Consider the following 19,290-nt stretch of genomic DNA (forward strand, 5'->3'; position numbering starts at 1 on the left):
AAGGAGGTCTGATGCTCTGTTATATATTCATCCATTTATTCATTCAGCTAGTGTTAACTAGACGCCTATCATGTTACAACCACACTGAATTTCCTCAAAATCTTTCTTAGCCTCAGGTCATTGTGTATTTACATTCCCCCTATCCATATGGATAAAAAGTGCCTCTTATTTTCCAGACCGCAGGATGAGTGTTCCTTCCTCTATACAGCCATACCTCCTCACTAAACAAGGCTTTGTCTTCCTGCTTTGTGCTCCCATAGGTCTTCTGTAGTGCCATATTAGAAAGATCATCACCTTTTATTGTTGTTACTGGCTTGTCTGTTTTTTCCAATAGATTGCAAGATCTGTAAGATCAGGATTGTTTCCATTATTTGCTGCTATGTTAAAAAAAAATACACTAAAACTAAGTGGCCTAGAACAACAATTTATTATTTCTCATGATTCTGTGGGCCAGTTGGGCAGTTCCCCTATAGTTTCACCTGGTCTCATTCATATGCTACATTCAGGTGGAGGGTCAGTTGAATTGGATGGTCTGAGATAGACTGACTTGAATGTCTGACAGTTGACACTGGCTATCAGCTGAGATTCCTTGCCTCTGCTTTATGTGTCCTTTCATGCTCTATTAGCTAGACTGGCCTCCCTACACATGGTCTCTGGGCATCATTCTAAGAAAGCAAAGGCAGAAGCTATAGGACCTCTTGAGGAATAGGTTCCAGAATTTGCATGCTACCTTCTATTCATCAAAGCAAGTTATACGACCAGCCCAGACTGAATGATATGGAAAAATATACTCCCCTTTGCACATACTAGGATGGGAGCAATTTTTGACGATTAAACAATCTATCACAGTTCCTTTTTGGTCACAGATTATTCAGATTCCTCCCACATTCACAATATTCTCACTGTTATCACCCCAAATGTCATCTCAGTTGTCATAGCAAGCTTGAAGTTTGGGAACATGAGACCCATGTCATGTCCAGATTCCACAGGTGTGAATCTTTCCAATTTCAGGGACTAATCAACCCAAAACACACATTATCAACCCCCCACATATACCCAAGAAGCAATGGTGAGGCAGGGACAGAGTAACTACGGTAGATGCCCTTGTTCCAAAAGGGGAGAAATAAGAGGCACATACCAGTTACTAGTCCATAACAATTCTGAAAGCCAACTGGTTACATGTTAACAGAGCCCCTACTCTGGAATATGGAATGTTCCTTGGTTACAGTGTGGTTTTGCCCCTATGTGTGGTTTCCTATTTCATTCTTCTCCTTGGCTCTTGGCTGTGCCACCTGGGTTCTTGGTTCTACTCTGAGACATCTTCCTTTTTCATAAGACATAGCCCATGTTTGCAGTGAAATAGCTCTCACAGCCTGTTTCCTGCCTTATAGGAAGCTGAGGTTCCAGAAGCTCCTGTTGTTTTGAACTGCCTCAGTGTTTCAAGCTACTGATACTCTGTGATGCAATTATCTCAGAAATTTCATGGTTTCCAGGGACACCTGGGTGGCTCAGTCAATGAAGCATCTGACTCTTGATTTTGGCTCAGGTCATGATCCAAGGTGTCTCCTTGGGAGTTCCCTCTTCCTCTGCCCCTCTCTCCCTGCTCATGCTTGCGCTCTCGCTCTCTCAAATAAATAAAATCTTTAAAAAGAAATGTCATGGGTTCCCTAGGAATCTGATTGGGTTCACTCCATGCTCCAAAACTACATCCAAAATTATTTCTCAAACAGGCCTCTCTCTACTTGGGTGGCTCAGGCTGCTGTGGGAAAATGCTTCAAGTTCTTAGAAGTTCTTTTGTTTAGCTTACAGTGCCTCCAATGTACCATCTTAGATATTTTTGAGGTCTTAATAAAGGGCTGCACAGTAGTAATCTTGATCTTTTTTTAAAAAAAAGATTTTATTTTATTTATTTATTCATGAGAGACACAGAGAGAGAAGCAGAGACATAGGCAAAGGGAGATGCAGGCTCCCTGTGGGGAGCCCAATGCGGGACTCGATCCCAGGGCCCCAGGATCACAACCTCAGCCAAAGACAGATGCTCAACCACTGAGCCACCCAGGTGCCCCTTGACTGGATCTTTATCCTTAAGTCATATTTTATTAAGAGACTCTTTTATTGGCTGGAAAGAATGAATATGCAACACAGCTTTCTTTTCTAACCCAGCACATTTTTGGCTCTTTGTATTTCCTATAGATCCTGCTTGCAAACTGACCAGTTCTTTCCTAATTTTCTTTCTTTCTCCCCATACCTTATCACATGCAGCTAAAAAAGCCAGTTGAGACTTCTTCGGTTATTGTACCTGGAACTCTCCTAATCCATATCTACAAATTCATTAGATATGTTTTCTAAGTTACTGCAGGTAACTTTTGCCAGTTTTGCCAATGAGTCTGCCACTGAACAATACAATTGACCATCCTCCAAACTCCACTAGCAATTTCCTGTCTGCTCTTTCAGCCTTTGGTTCTTGTCTCTTCGTTGCCTTTCCAGCTTATGCCCAGTAACCAGTCTCTTAAGTCAATGTTATGGTTTCTTGTTAGGCCAGCACCTCTTTTTTTAGCTGTTGGTTTCTTGTTGATGATCTCTAGTGACGTAACAAACTACCCATAAAACTCAGTGGTTTAAAACAACAGTCATTTATTATATCTCATAATCATCCCCGCACCCCCCCCCCCCAACCCCCGGTAGATCACTTGGTTTCATTATGTGGCTGGTGGAAGGTTGGCTAGGTCAGAAAGACCAAGACGGCTTCCTTGCCCTGGGTGGCTGTTGGTGCTCCTGTGGGCTGAGGTGCCTCAGATCTCTCCTACATGACCTTGCGTCCTCCAGGAGGTTAGACCATCTCCCTTGCATGGCGTCCTCAGAACAGCGCCTGAGAGTAAGAAAGCCAGAAGTCACAAGCTCTCTTGAGGCCTCGGCTCCAAAACTTTCATATCACTTGTACCACATTCTGTTGATCAGAGCAACTCACAAGGTCAGTCCAAATTCAAGGGGGTAGAGACATCTCTAAAATAAATAAATCTTAAAAAAAAAAAAAAAAGACATGAAGGTATTCATTAGGTATACTATGTTTTCTGTAACAGAGTTCCATTTTATTGCAAAACTTAGCTTCTACTCAGTTCACTAAATCACTCATGTATGCATTCATTTCAACAGGTATGTTTTTGAGCCCACACACTAGGTACCAGCCATACTTAACTATAATTAGGGCTAAGGACCATACCATCAGCATCTTTCTTATAACAGTGAGCAGAAAATTGGTTATATAGATATTTCTTGACATGACTCCCCTTAGAAAGCACCCATTAAAAGTTTGGTGGGTTTGGGGCTTACTGTATACCACAAGAGTTATGCTTAATTCCTGCAATTTTGCATATACAAGTGTTTTCCCCCTAATGCAGTGCTCTACAAAACAGAGAGAAGGGAGAGCATGGTTATTTCAGACTTTTTACAAGTACAGAGGGTAATTGTGCTTCCTTTTATTATAAAATACCTTGAGACTTTATTTTTTTAAGAGAGCGAGCAGGTCATGGGGGCAGAGGGAGAGGGAAAGAGAGAATTGTAAGCAGGCTTCACACTCAGCATGGAGCCCGACATGGGGCTCCACCTCACAGACCCTGAGATCATGACCTGTGCCGAAATCAGGAGTTGGATGTTTAACTGAGCCATCCAGTTGCCCCAAAACACCTTGAGACATTTATGCTACAAGAGCAATCAGATCTACTGTGGACCTGGTCACATTGAGATACAATCAGTCACCTTACATCCTGAAAAATACTCATGAAATTTCAGTTTCATTTTTAGATTCAAATATACAGATAGGGTCTCAGAAAAGCCCAGCATCCAAACATTGAGGAAGAGTAATTAGAAGGGATGCCAATGAGCCTGATTCAGATGTAAAGAGAGGGAGCTCCACTTTCACTGGCAGCCTCTGCCCTCATTTACCTACCTCAGAAGCCGGAGTACAAAGGAAAAAGGAGATTTTCTACAAACCAATACTATCCATGGACTGGAGCTTCTCTAGTATAGTATTTCTGGGAAACCCCAACATAACTGGGCAAAGGGCACCCTGAGCCACTTTCTATTTGACCACAAAAGAAGGGTCATAGCTGCTCAACCCATCAGTGCTCTTGCAGTGCAGACAATGAGGGTTGGGCATCCCAGCAGGAACCCAGAGATGGGAAATGTGGGCCACTTCTTTTTCTCCTTCAACCTACGTCTTAGAAATAGAGAATGTTAGAGCTTGAGGGTTATTTGAAAGCATCCAGTACAGCCTTTTCAAAACAAGTCAGGAAATGGAGGCCCTGAAAGAGGGGTTTGCCCAAAAACATCTCTTAATATAAATAAGAGATTTCTTTCTTCCCTCTCATAGTAATTCTTCCCTTCTTGTTTACAGTGAATGTCGAGCCTAATGGCTGAGTGCACAAGCTTCAGAATCAAATACACTAGGTTCACATTTAGACTCTACCACTTACTAGCTATATAATCTTGATCAAGTTACTTAACTTCTTCTAAGCCCCCATTTCTTTATTTAAAAAAAAAAAGATAATGCCTCTTAGAAATTTGTGAACATTAATGCAATAACCCATGAAAAGATTTAAACGCAGTACCTACAACACTCTATAAATATGAGCTGTTTTTTTTTTAAGATTTTATTTATTTATTCATAGAGACACAGAGAGAGAGAGAGAGAGAGAGAGAGGCAGAGACACAAGCAGAGGGAGAAGCAGGCTCCATGCAGGGAGCCTGATGCGGGACTTGATCCCGGTTCTCCAGGATCACACCCCGGGCTGCAGGCGGCGCCAAACCGCTGTGCCACCGGGACTGCCCCAATATGAGCTGTTATTGTAATTGATCTCAATATTATTTCAAAAGGTACAGAAGGAAGGAGACATAATATTTAGAAAGATCAGGAATGCCTGAGTGGCTTAGTGGTTGATTTTCTGCCTTCGGCTCAGGGCGTGATCCTGGGGTCTGGGGATCCAGTCCCACATCAGGCCCCCTGCAGGGAGCCTGCTTCTCCCTCTGCCTATGTCTCTGCCTCTCTCTCTCTCTGTGTCTCTCATGAATAAATAAATAAAATCTTAAAAAATATATTTATAAAGATCACTGTGGCTGAGTGGAGGATGGGCTTGAAGGGCCTACACTAAGACACAGCAGCGGGGTGAGGAGTAAGGGATGGGACCAGAGAGGTGGAATTAAGAGGACTTGCTAGCAGATTGCTTGTGGGAGGTGGTGAGATAAAGTTGTCTTTGAGTCAGGAGAGTCTAGTGGAGGAGAGACTCACTGTTTTAAGGGCCATCCCTGGTGTTATCTTCTTTCTCACCATATGGGCTGCCACAGCTAGTGGGTATGACTGGTGGGAGTAAGTGGGCCCTTACATTTGGTACATGTACAATGGCTAAGGCAGAAAATTCAGTTACCACCTATATGCCAAAGACTCCCTGACCTCCTTCCCTTTTCCAATTATATATATTTAACTATTTACTCATGCCCTCACTTGAATGTCCCAAAGGCATCTCAAACTCAACCTATCCGAGACAGGACTGATGGAGATTTTATGTAACCCTGCTCTGCACATTGGTTAATCACATACTCATCCTTTTGAACATTTAGGACAGGAGTAATGATTATTTCCTTTTCCTTTACTGTCCAGAAACCCATTTTCCCCCTCTCATCCTTCACCACCATATATTCTAGATCACATCCTCTTAATTCCATCTCTGGACTATTGTAGTAGCTTCCTAACTGGTCTTACTTATCTGCTCTGACTCCCCTAGTCCATTTTCCTGTCTGAACAGATTGGTCTCTTCCAAACGAAACCTCATCATATCTCTCCCCCACTCAGAGCCCTGGAATTAACCATTTCTCCAAGGAACCCTGGTTCCCTTTGTTGGAGAATGGTTTTAGAAAACAAAATCTGAGTGCTGGGTGGGCGTATTACTATTGGAGTACCGTTGCTCCTAAGCCCTTTCAGCAGACAGAGATAAAAATTATTTACATCTATTTCTGCATCTATCTGTGTGTATATCTCACACACACACACACACACACACACCATGAGTTCATATTCATGATACCTCCAGTCCCATTCAACACCAGAGCATTTATTCTATCTTTTCTCTTTATTTGAAGTGTTTCCTCCAACAGTGAAAGATCTGGCTCCCATCATCTAGGATATATATACTTATTTGTTCAATCCTAGTATACACATAAAGCAGTTTCAGAATTGCTAACCATATCCTTGTGAGAGACAAACTTACTAACTTAAAAAAAAGGAATACAGTTAGATTTGTTTGTTTTAAATATTTTATTTATTTATTCATGAAAGACACAGAGAGAGAGGCAGAGACATAGGCAGAGGGAGAAGCAGGCTCCATGCAGGGAGCCCGATGTGGGACTAAAACCCAGGACCCCGGGATCACACCCTGAGCCAAAGACAGATGCTCAACCCCTGAGCCACCCAGGCATCCCAGATTTGTTTGTTATTATTTTATTCCATTTTGAATTCTTTCCCACATCCTAGCTGATTTTAATTGTTGTGTGCTTTTTTTTTTGTAGTTGGGTACGTTTTATTTAAACAGAAAGTGACTTTTTTCTTTTTTTTTTTCTATAAATTTACCTATATTGGTGTTCAATTTACTAACATACAGAATAACCCCCAGTGCCTGTCACCCATTCACTCCCACCCCCCGCCCTCCTCCCCTTCCAACACCCCTAGTTCATTTCCCAGAGTTAGCAGTCTTTACGTTCTGTCTCCCTTTCTGATATTTCCCACACATTTCTTCCCCCTTCCCTTATATTCCCTTTCACTATTATTTATATTCCCCAAATGAATGAGAACATATAATGTTTGTCCTTCTCCGACTGGCTTACTTCACTCAGCATAATACCCTCCAGTTCCATCCACGTTGAAGCAAATGGTGGGTATTTGTCATTTCTAATAGCTGAGTAATATTCCATTGTATACATAAACCACATCTTCTTTATCCATTCATCTTTCGTTGGACACCGAGGCTCCTTCCACAGTTTGGCTATCGTGGCCATTGCTGCTATAAACATCGGGGTGCAGGTTCCCGGCGTTTCATTGCATCTGTATCTTTGGGGTAAATCCCCAGCAGTGCAATTGCTGGGTCGTAGGGCAGGTATATTTTTAACTGTTTGAGGAACCTCCACAGTTTTCCAGAGTGGCTGCACCAGTTCACATTCCCACCAACAGTGTATGAGGGTTCCCTTTTCTCCGCATCCTCTCCAACATTTGTTGTTTCCTGCCTTGTTAATTTTCCCCATTCTCACTGGTGTGAGGTGGTATCTCATTGTGGTTTTGATTTGTATTTCCCTGATGGCAAGTGATGCAGAGCATTTTCTCATGTGCATGTTGGCCATGTCTATGTCTTCCTCTGTGAGAAAGTGACTTTTTTTCTAATTACAAAATCAGTTAATGTACATTACAAAATGATTTTTTTTTACAAAATAATTTTAAAACAGAAAAGAACAAAGAAAAAAATTATTCTTAATCTTAAGATAAATAACTCTCATCACTTTGGTACAAATCCATCTAAAAACTTTCCCTTTTTTTAAAAGCAGAAACGTGTGAGCATCCTATTTTGAAATCCTCTTACATTATTCCCCTGTTTTCAACAAAGATTAGTAGCTGCATAGTACTATATCAGAATACTGAATACAGCATGATTTGTTTAATCATGTCTGTGTTGTAAGATATATAAGCTAACTAACCTTTTGTAGAAATTTTTGTATACATCCCTAATTTTTATGTCTCTTTAAACATCCTGCCAAAGTTCATTCCACGAAGGTTGCAGAAAACTGTTTCGCCCTTTCAAAACAAAAAAATACAAAACTTCTCTAAACATTTAGGCAAATAGTGATTTTATTGAATCTGAGTAGGATGGAATTTTTTCATATTTTTATTTGCTTTGTGTATTTATTTTCTAGATTGTTCACTGATGTCGTCTGTCAGTTTTTATATTGGTTTTCATTTTCTTAATATTTCTAAAAGCTCAGCACATATAAGAAGAGCAACCTTTGTCTATCATATATAATGCATGTCTTTTTTAAGTTTACCTTTTAATTGTTTAAGGTTTTTTGAGATTTTTATTCTTGTAGTTTTACCTAAGAAAAGGGTTTTCCCACTTCAAGATCTGATGAGGAGACATATTTTCTAATTTTTACTATCGCAAATTTAAATTTTTTATATAGTGGTACCAGAATCTAATGACTTCCTTTTAGAGAACAGGCAGTTGTTCCAGCCATATACATGGAATAATCTGCATGGAATATACAACAATATACTATACGTGGAAACGAGCCATACACTTGGAGCTGCAACACTGGCAGTGGGCTTTGTGAGTAATGGCTTCAGGAGAGGTACAGCATCCTTCTCTAAGTTCACACTCAGGGGCTCCAAGCAGCCCAGCTCCTCACCACAAATTAAAAATTCTATGTTTGTTATATATTTTTATACATGGGTGTATTTTTAGCTTTGTATTCTTTCTTAGCGATCTATCTATATTAATACCCAAATCACATTATTTTTATCATTACTAGTTAATAGTATCTAAATGCCATCTAGCAGCCCCTTCATTATTTTTCTTTTTTTCCTTTTTTTAATTAAAGTCTGGTTGACATACTATGTTACATGGTTTCAGGTTTACAACATAGTGATTGGACAGTCCTATACATTATGCAATGCTCACCATAAGTGTAGCTACCATCTGTTACCATACGACACTATTATATTATTGACTATAGTCCCTATGCTGTACTTTTCATCCTTGTGACGTATTTTAGAACTGGAAGTTTATACCTCTTAATTTTTTTTTTTAAGATTTTACTTTTTATTCATGAGAGACACAAAGACAGAAGTAGAGACATAGGCAGAGAGAGAACCAGGCTCCCTGAGGGAAGCCTGATGCGGGACTCAATCCCAGGACCCTGGGATCATGCCCTGAGCCAAAGGCAGACGCTCAACCACTGAGCCACCCAAGTGTCCCAATTTTTTTCCTTTTAGTACGATTTACTTTTTAGAGCCATTTTATGTTTACAGCAAAATTGAACAGAAAGTACAGAGTTCCCATACACACCTGGCCCCCAACACACACATACTCCCCCACCATCAACATCCTATAACAGAGTGGTACATTTGCTAAAATTGATGAACTGCACTGATACATCCTTATCACACAAAGTCCGTAGTTGCCATCAGACTTCATGACTGGTGTTGCACATTCTATAGTTTTTGACAAATGTATAATGACTCATATCCACCATTATGGTATCATACAGAATAGTTTTGTTGCCTGTATTAGTCAGGGTTCTCCAAAAAAACAGAACTAATAGGATATATATAAAAGAGGAGATTTGTTACAGAAATTGGCTCGCTTGATTATGGAGGTTGAGAAGTCCCACGATCTGCTGCCTGCAAGCTGGAGAACCAGGAAAGCTGATGGTATGATTCAGTGAATCTGAAGGCTTGAGAACCAGAGGAGCAGATGGTGTAAGGCCGAGTCCAAAGGCCTGAAAAATCAGAGGAATAAGGGATCTGATGGTGTAAGTTCTGCTCCAAGTCTGAGAGCCTAAAACCAGCCGTACCTGTGCCTGAGGGCAGGCAAAGATGTCCCAGATCAAGCAAAGAGCAAATTTGCCCTTCCTCCACCTTTTTGTCCTGTTGAGGCCCTCAAAAGACTAGATGTTGCCCACCTGCATTGGTGAGGGCAGTCTTCTTTACTCAGTCTACCAATTCAAGTGCTAATTTCTTTCCAAGACATCCTCACAGACGTGCAGAAATAATATTTTACCAGCTATCTGGGCATCCCTTATCCCAGTCAGTTGACACATAAAATTAGCCATCACATTACTCTAAGAATCCCCTGTGCTTGCTTGTGTATCCTTCCCTCCCTTGAACCCTTAGCAACCACTGATCCATTTACTATCACCATAGTTTTGCCCATTTACACAATGTCATATGGGCAAAACTGGAATCATACAATAGGTTGCCTTTTCAAATTGGCTTCTTTCACTTACTAATATGCTAGCAATATTCATGCAAGAGAAGAAATATTTCACTTAGGAATATGCTCCATAGTCCGATAACTCATTTCTGTTTAGCACTCATTTCATTTTTAGTTCATTTCCTTTCAGCTCATTTCTTTTTAGTGCTGAATAATATTCCATTGTCTGGATGAACCACAGGTTAGTCCTCTATTCAGCTACTGAAGGACATCTTGGTTGCTTACAAGTTTTGGAAATTATGAATAAAGCTACTCAAAAAATCCATATGCAGGGTTTTGGGTGGACATAAATTTTAAATCATTTGGGTAAATAACAAAGAGCACAATTGCTGGATCCTATGGTAAGAATAGTTTTGTAAGGAACTGCTACAGTATCTTCCAAAGTGTACTATTTTGTATTCAGCAGTGTATGAGAGGGCCTGTTGCTCCACATCCTCATCAGCCTTTGATGTTGTCAGTGTTTTGGGGTTTTCATCATTCTGATATGTGTGTAATGGTGTCCTGCTGTTTAGTTAATTGGAGATTTTTTGGTGTATGTGAAACATTATAATGGTTCTAAAAGTCAGAGCTATACAAAAAGATATGCACAGAGAAGTATTGCTCTCCCTCACCCTACTATCCAGTTCCCATTTCCCCCTTCTTTCTCTCCCTTTCCTGCCCCATCGCAGTAGGTACGCAATTTCTTTAGTTTCTGGTTTATGCTTTCTATATTTCTTTTGTACAATTGAGCAGATACAAGTATATTTTATTTCCCCTTTTGTCTTACATGAAGAGTAGCATAGTTTAGATACTTTTTTGCATGTAAAATGATTGTTTTAAAATCTGTTTCTGAAAACACATTATCTGGATAACCGGTGTATCTGTGTTATTGTCTCCTGCCCCTCCTCGAACATTGTCTTATATCCTTATCTGACTGCGTATTTTTTATTGAGTCGCAGACATTTAATATGAAACATTATAGAAATAACTTGAGACTTAAAATGATATTAATGCCTCTAGAGAGGATTTACATTGGCTTCTGGCAGGCATTTAGGAGCAGGAGCAATCCAAGCTTGAGCAATCCAAACCTTAATCCATCAGTTTCCAGCACTGAGACGATGCACAGCTGCACTCAATCCCTACAAGGGTCAATTTACTACGAGTTCACCTTTTCTCCTAAGATATAGCCCTCCAGGGCTCCAGTCCAAAAGAATGCATCGTGGCGGGTTCTAGATTCCAGATTGCTCCTCCAAGCCTTGAGGGGATGACTTGTTTCCTCTAGGAATCTATGACCTCAAACGCCTTGTGCATCTCTGTTGGTTACCTGATTCTCCTGCATGTTGGCCCTGTATTTTTCTTTCCTGTTAGCCCTTCGATGCCTTCAGACAGGTGCTTTATAATATTTTGTTTGGCTTTACTTTTGTCCATAGTGGCGAGTGTGCCTAATTCTGCCATTACAGAAGTTCTTTCATTGCTTCTAACATTGAGTCTAAAATGTTTAGTTTTAGAGGTTGTATTTAGTTCTTTTTCAAATCTGTCTGTTCTTTTCCCATAATTTTAAATTATCTTGTGTTAGGGATGCCTGGGTGGCTCAGCAGTTGAGTGTCTGTCTGCCTTTGGCTCAGGGTGTGATCCCAGAGTCCCGAGATCGAGTCCCACATTGGGCTTCCTGGATGGAGACTTCTCCCTCTGCCTATGTCTCTGTCTCTCTCTCTCTGTCTCATGAATAAATAAAATCGTTTTTAAAATAAATAAGTAAATAATTTTGTTTAATCAGTTTGTGTGTGTGTCTGTGTGCATGTGCACACTATTTTATTAGCTAAGTTCCTGATGATCTAATATTTCTGTTGTGTCTGTTAACTCATTCATGGCAGATTGGTTATCTTGCATTTTATCATTTTGGATTGTGAAGTCATTTTCAGAAGGCCCCCTCTGTGTGGCCTGAGTTGAGGGAATGCCATGTCAAAGTAATATTGTGTTTGCTTCAATGAAGCATCCTGTACCACCATCCTGAGACTGGTTTTTATATTAATTTTTCCCATTGGTTGAGAATAAATGAATATGAGACCATGTGAGGCACAGGACTTGGGTTTCAAATTCTCAAGGGAGACCCCTTCCCCCACCCACAACCCAAGCTAAGACAAGCAAGTTTGTCTTAGTGCTGGAAATTAGATTTTTTTATCTGGATTATCATTTTCCAAAGGATATACTCCCTTAAGAGTCCTGGCTTCACGCAGGGTCTTGGTTCTAGCTAAACTTTCTGCCTGTACGGCCTTATTTTCTGTCCTTATCTGGATATTAAAACACAGCCAGATATTTAATAAAACCAAGTGTTGCCCACTCCACCACTACTACCTGCCCAGATGATTGCTGGATCTGCTCACAAACTTAACACCCTGATTTTCAGTTTTCTCTTTGTTTTTGGCCTCCAAGGATTTCCTTTATTTTCTTGAAGGCACTTTGGTACTCGTAAAAGAACATTTTTTTTTTTAATATTTTAGTCAGCATTTCTAGGTTCTTATGATGAGAAGGCTTTCAGGTTGCCTAACATTCCATTGCTAGACATGGAAGCTAAATAGTTTTTTTTCTAATTAGAACCACTATTATGGTGATGTTATGGGACAAGTGTATTTTATGTGAACAAATAAGCAAGAACTTCCCTACTATGCAAGTTTGGGATAATAAATATTCTTTCCCTTTTTCCTTATCTTCCCCCAAGAATCACCCAGAGAACAGTGTAAAGGCCGGTCCGCCTGTGTCCACTTTAGCCCCAGTGAAGGCAGTGATGGAAAGAGACATCCTGGAGTCTCCTCTGTTGAGAAGTCCAGAAGTGAGACAGGTGGTGAGCAGCGGTGTGACAAGGGGAAAGGCTTCCTGAAGCAGCCTTCCTGTCTCAGGGTGGCTGGGCCTGGTGACGAAGGAGAGGACCCCGGTTGGGCAGCTGCAAGCCTTCCACAGCAGGACGGCCACCGGAAACCCAGCAGGCGGCAGGACACAGCATCCAAGGCCAAGTGCACCTCCCAGAAAAGACGCGTTCAAGAGCTCCGAGGAGGAAGGCACTCCCCCGCTGGTTCTAGCCGGCCTGGCAGCGCCAAGGGGGAGGTGGTCCATGCTGGGCCGAATGCTCTCCAGCACCGGACACCAAGAAACAAAACGACGCAGGACAAGCTCGCAGGAGGGATCTACTCAGACTTGCCACAGAACACAGAAGTGTTGAGGTCAGGAGTCAGGAAGTCGGGGACATCCACCCTGTCTGAGGATGCTCAGGTATCCAAGGAGACTGATCCAGCACCCGGTCCCCTCTCTGGGCAGAGTGTGAATATTGACCTTCTCCCCGTAGAGCTGCGTCTGCAGATAATCCAGAAAGAAAGAAGCAGAAAAGAGCTGTTTCGCAAAAAGAACAAGGCGGCAGCTGTTATCCAGCGGGCCTGGAGAAGGTAGGGGGCAGAGGGTGCCGCGGCATCTCCGGATCTGTGGTTGCTCTGATACTCCTAACGTGACACGCCCTATGCTCTGCAGCATCCTCCAGTGGATTCCACATGCTGGCATGACAAGGCCAGTTTCTACTGAGCATACCCATAAAATTCACTCATGTGTAGGTCCTACTAAGTTACATTGGATAAGCTATTTGTTGATTTTTTAAAAATATTTTTTTTATTTATTCATGAGAGACATAGAGAAGGAGAGAGAGAGAGGCAGAGACACAGGCAGAGGGAAGAGCAGGCTCCATGCAGGGAGCCCGACATGGGACTCGATCCCAGGTCTCTAGGGTCGCGCCCTGGGCTGAAGGCGGTGCCAAACCGCTGAGCCACCCGGGCTGCCCGGATAAGCTATTTGGAAGATGTTTTTGCCAAGAAAGATAGGAAGCCCAAGATAGCCTGGTGCAAAGGAAAAGAGCCTCGGTTTGTAACCAGCAAGCCCGAGTTTCAGGTGTCTGACAAGTTATCTGACCTTTGCAAATCACACGGTCTCCCTGACCTTCAGTTTTCTCATCTGTAAAATAGGATTTAGTAATTGCTGCACCTGTCCTGTTTATAGGGCAGGTTGCTAGAATGAGATCGTGTGCACTTTGTAAATTCTAAAGCACTACACATGTAAAATATTTTAGTTTTTCTTGTTATGTCTTTACTACCCAGGCGTTAGGCATGGCCCAAATACCTAAACCAGGGCCTGGTCATCATGGATTAAGTGGCTGAAATAGATTACAAAACCCTGTGAAAGCACCTGCCACGCTGGGAATGTGGGGTAGGTGCGAGGGGTAGCGGTGGGGGCGCCCTGGCATACGGAGACAGACTCCCCCAGGGACTAACTACGGGGGGACTGGAGGAGTCCTTTGCTGCAAGTTTTTCACGTATTTCATAACCTCCTTCATCGGCAGGCCCCGCTAGGGCCTAAATCTAGATTAGGCCTTAGACGTGACCAGTGTCTGGGGGAGGATTGGAGCCCTTGCCCACAGGTGGGGCTCAGGTGGCCTCCATCTCCAGAGAGAGGAAGGTTGATGGGGGAACAAAGCAGGCAAATCACTGTGAGCACAGGTGTGCCACATGTCAACGCCGCTGTCAGGAGATAAAAGGGCCGGAGAGACCTGCACGTTGGCAGAGAGAGGGGAGAGCAGGAGAGGTTCTCGTGAGATCCGGGGAGGCCTTGGCCACTGTGGTGCTGGGGGCGGGCTGGCTGGCAGCTGGGCGACCTGCTCCAGGCCGGCACGGCCGTGCTGCGGGCATCCTGTCTGTTCAGGCTGTTGGCCTTGTGAAGTCATCTCCTGTCTGGTCCCCTTGCTCTCCCAGCTACCCCAGGAAGCTGTCACCAGGAGCATCAGTGTCCCCATTTTTTTGGCAAGCAGATTGTCCCAGGAGAAGTGATTTGTCCTAGTGGTAGAGGTCAGGCACTGGAAGCTCTGACTCGAGGGCCTTTGCCATACATTCTCGGTAAAGGTGTTTGCTGTGGTCAGGGTGACGGCGGCGGAGGCAGACCTCGTGCTCTTCACCTCAGAACAGGCCGGAGCAGAAGGGCTGCATGGGTGGTGCCCACCCTGGTCAAGGTACTGTTGTTACAGGGGTTGCTGGCATTACTGGGGCAGATGCTAGCACTTGGCGTTGGTTAGGTGCTGGGGCCAGATGCTGTTCTAAGGAGTTTTATGCGTATTAACTGATTTAATCCCCCCAGTAACCCTACGAGGCAGGTACTGTTCTTGTGCCCATCTCACAGATGACGACGCTGAGGCACAGAGAGGTTAATAAACCTGCCAAGGTTACAGAGCTAGGAAGTGCCCGTGCTGGCTTGGAGCAGAGAGTCTGCCTCTGAAGCCACAAATGGGAACAGTCCTTGCTCCCCCTCCCCGGGGACTTCTGCACTGGCTGCCATCCCAGAGGAACTTTTTAAGTATTTCAGCTGAAACCTGGGATCTAAACAAGCCAGCAAGGTTTACCGCATCAGGCCCCACAGCTGCTCCCCAGCCGAAATGCCTTCCCGTCAAACTACTCTTTGACTCCTTTGAAGAGTCAGAAGCTGACAGGTCCTGTCCGTAAGTGTCCATAGCAGCAAATGAGCCATCAGTCATCCCCCCCACCCCTGAACACTGGGCTCATAGTCTGTGTGCCCATCTGGGGAGGCAATTACACAGCCCTCTGGCTGCTCCGTTGTACAAGTCTGAGCCCTGGGGCACTGACTCCCAAAGGGACTGTGGGAAGTCGCGTGTCTGGTGACAGTAAAAGCATTCCTATTGATTCTGTTATACAGCCTTATGCGTTTTCAGTTTTAAGTACAGGAGCTCAGAGTGGTGTCCTGGGACAGTGTGTGGTGTCTGACACCAAACTTAAGGAGCGGTGAGGGGTGGGGTAGAGAACAGGGCTTGGCACATAACTGGTCCACAGAGGCAACTGTCCTTACAGGAGACATGGTGAGGACACAGACCAGAGACAAGGCGGCTGGGAAATGCACAGGGATAGGGTGAGCAGAGGGAACCGTGGGCCCAGAGACAGTGAGCGGGGCTGACTTTAAAGTGTGAGCCTTATCAGTCAAGACTTTTCTTTTTTCTTTAAGATTCGATTCTATTTATTTATTCATGAGAGACACACAGGCAGAGACACAGGCAGAGGGAGAAGCAGGCTCCACGCAAAGAGCCCGACGTGGGACTCGATCCCGGGTCTCCAGGATCAGGCCCTGGGCTGAAAGCGGTGCTAAACTGCTGAGCCCCCCCAGGCTGCCCAAGACTTTATTTTCAGGATTGAAAGCAGATGCTGGGTGATCTAAGCGAGGCTGGAAAGTCGCTGTGGCTAAGAGCAGTCATACTAAACACTTCCTTTTTACGTGAATATCTGTCAGCTGCCTTCCTGTCAGCGTCTCCACGTTGTAAGGTGAATAAGCAAGGCTGGGCCGGACCCTAAGAGCTGAACAGGGCGACTGGCATCTTAGGGCTCCCAACAAACCAGGAGTGCTGTTTTCCCTCAGGATAGCAGAACAGGCCGTTACCTGACCCCCGGGACCGTGCCATCATCTGGACACAGACTAAGAAGTCTGCATCCCAGCTGACCGGGTGGAAGTTACACCCGCTGAAAGCCAACACCCGGGCTTCCCAGCGAGTTTTCTGCCTGCAGAGAAGAGGACGCGGAAGATGCTTGACACCACAAACCCAAAGAAGCTGAACTATGGAGCGGTATTCAAATCTCCAGCTTTTCTCCATAGTTGGCTTTTTGGAAATGTGATCAGTATTGTAGTAGAGAGAAGCCATGGTTGGCATGCTCCCGGAGAAAGAAGACTCGTGAAGTCTGAGTGAAATCAGCCATGAGGGCACCTAACATCACAAGGAGATTTTTTTAGCAGACTTGAGGAAGGAAGACCTCCCCCTAATTTGGTGTACTGTAAAATTAGGCACAGGGCCTGTCTCTGCAGCACCTTTAGGCTCACCAGTAATTAATTAATGAGCTACCAATAAGCTAATGAACACTGCAGCTTTCCTTGAGAGGCTCAAACAGTTGTGTTCAGTAATAAGTTTGGAAGCGCGTGTGGGACAGATACCGTCAAATAAACGCTAGGTGTAAAGATCGCCATCCTCCCCATGCCCCTCGCCTCTCTCCCATTCTAGGCCCCACCCTCCAATAGAATGAACTTAGTAAAATATAGCTCTAACTTCTGCACCTTTTTTTTTTTTTTTGAGATTTATTTATTTTAGAGAGGGAGCTTGTGCACGGGGGCGAGGGGCAAAGGGGAAGGAGAGTCCTAAGCAGACTCCACACTGAGCACACAGTCTGACGTGGGGCTCAATCTCACAACCCTGAGTTCATGACTTAAGCCAAAATCAAGAGCTGGACACTTAACCACCTTAGTCACCCAGGTGCCCCACTTTTGCCACCCTTCTTAAAAACCTCTGCAGATCCCCACCAAGTACAGATCAAAGTCCTTAGCAGGATTTGGCTGTTGGGTCAGACAGCCCTGAGTTTGAATGTTGGTCTCTCCTGGCTCTAGCTGTGAGACCTTCTACAAGTGACTCAGCTTTTCCCCCACCGATTTGAGATTTAATTGACATACAGCCTTGTAGAAGTTTAAGATGTACAGCATAAGGACTTTATTTGCATATATGATTTATATGCAATGATTACCACAATAGGTTTAGTTATCTAAACTTCATCATCATCTCATGTGGATATTAAAAAGAAATGGGAAAAATTGGATTTTTTCCTTGCAGTGAGAATTCTTAGGATTCTCTCAATTTTCATATATACCATAAAGCAAGGTTCACTGTAGTCATCATGTTGTACATTATATCCCAGTACTTATTTATCTCATAACTGGAAGTTTGTATCTTTTGATCACCTTCCCTCAATTCCTCCTCCCCTCACCTCCTGCCTCTGGTAACCACAAATCTGATCTTTTTTGTTCTCTTTTTATTTCTTTTTCTTTTTTATTATATCCCACATATAAGTGAAATCATACAGTATTTCTTTCTCTGACTTCTTTCACTTAGCATAATGCCCTGAGGGTCCATCCATGTTGTCACAAATGGCAGGATTTCCTTCTTTATAACTGTTGTATATATTCCATAATTTCTTTATCCATTCATCCATGGGTGGGCACTTAGGATGTTTCCGTGTCTTGGCTACTGTAAATAGTGGTAAAGTGAACATGAGGATGCAGATATCTCAACACAGATTCATTTCCTTCTATATATATCCCCAGAAGTGGAATTGATGGATCCTATGCAGTTCTATTTTTAATTTATTGAGAAAAATCCATCTGTTTCCCGTAGTGGCCAAACCAATTTACTATTCCACCAACAGAACACAAGGGTTCTATTTTCTGCACATCTTGCCAACATTTGTTATCTCTTGTCTTTGGAGAGTAGACACGTTAACAGGCATGATGTGATCTCTCACTGCGGGTTTGATTTGAATTTCCCCTAGGACTAATGATGTTGAGCACCCTCTCTTGCACCTGTTAGCCATTCATGGATTTTCTTTGGAAAAATGTCTATTCAGGTCCTTTGCCCATTTTTTTCAAGATTTAGGATTTTTTGCTATTTAGTTGGAGTTCTTTTTCTTTTTTTAAAGGATTCCTTCTTTTTTTTCGTAAAGATTTGATTCATGAGAGACGTGCGCACACACATACACAGAGAAAGAGAGTGAGAGAGAGAGAGAGAGAGAGAGAGAGAGAGAGAGAGAGAGAGGGGCAGGCAGAGACACAGGCATGCAGGTAGCCTGATGTGGGACTCGATCCCAGAACTCCAGGATCACACCCTGGGCTGAAGGCAGGCACTCAACCGCTGAGCCACCCAGGCGTCCCAGTTGTAGGAGTTCTTTATATTTTTTAGGTAATAATCTCTTATCAGATATGATTTGTAAGTATTTTTTCCATTCCACCGGTTGTATTTTCATTTTGTTGATCATTAATTTCACTATGTTTAAAATCTTTACTTCATAGTTCTGCTTGCTTATTTTGTTGTTTTTGCTTTTAACGTCCTATCCAAAAAATCATTAGCAAGACCTCTGTCAGGGAGCTTTTTTCCTGGGTTTTCTTTTAGGAATTTCTGGTCTTACATTTAAGTCTTTTTAATGCATTTCTAGTTAGTGGTGTAAGATAAGAGACTAGTTTCATTCTTTTACATGTGAATATCCAGTTTTTCCAGAACCATCTATTAAACATTATCTTTTCTTCATTGAGAATGCTTGGCTCCCTTGTCAAGCATAGTTGACTGGATAAGCATGGGTTTATATCTGGGCTCTTAATTCTCTTCCACTGGTCCAGGCATCTGTTTTTATGTGGATACCATAGTGTTTTGATTACTGTAACT

The 19,290-nt window shown here is 43.1% G+C and overlaps 1 protein-coding gene across 12 annotated transcripts in view; it reads left to right on the forward strand.

Moving 5' to 3' along the window:
* Window positions 1-19,290, forward strand: part of INVS (inversin) — a 156,281-nt gene that overhangs the window by 126,287 nt on the left and 10,704 nt on the right. For 10 of the 12 annotated variants that reach the window (XM_072842097.1, XM_072842092.1, XM_072842093.1 and 7 more), the window contains one exon: window positions 12,724-13,441. In XM_072842097.1, coding sequence (XP_072698198.1) covers window positions 12,724-13,441 — 718 coding nt within the window. Of the gene's footprint in view, window positions 1-12,723; window positions 13,442-16,228; window positions 16,361-16,454; window positions 16,660-19,290 lie in introns of all 12 variants that reach the window. The other 2 variants (XM_072842100.1, XM_072842101.1) reach the window with 2 other exon arrangements.

This window comes from Canis lupus, chromosome 10 (genome assembly GCF_048164855.1).
Source record: "Canis lupus baileyi chromosome 10, mCanLup2.hap1, whole genome shotgun sequence".
NCBI classification, from domain to species: domain Eukaryota; kingdom Metazoa; phylum Chordata; class Mammalia; order Carnivora; family Canidae; genus Canis; species Canis lupus.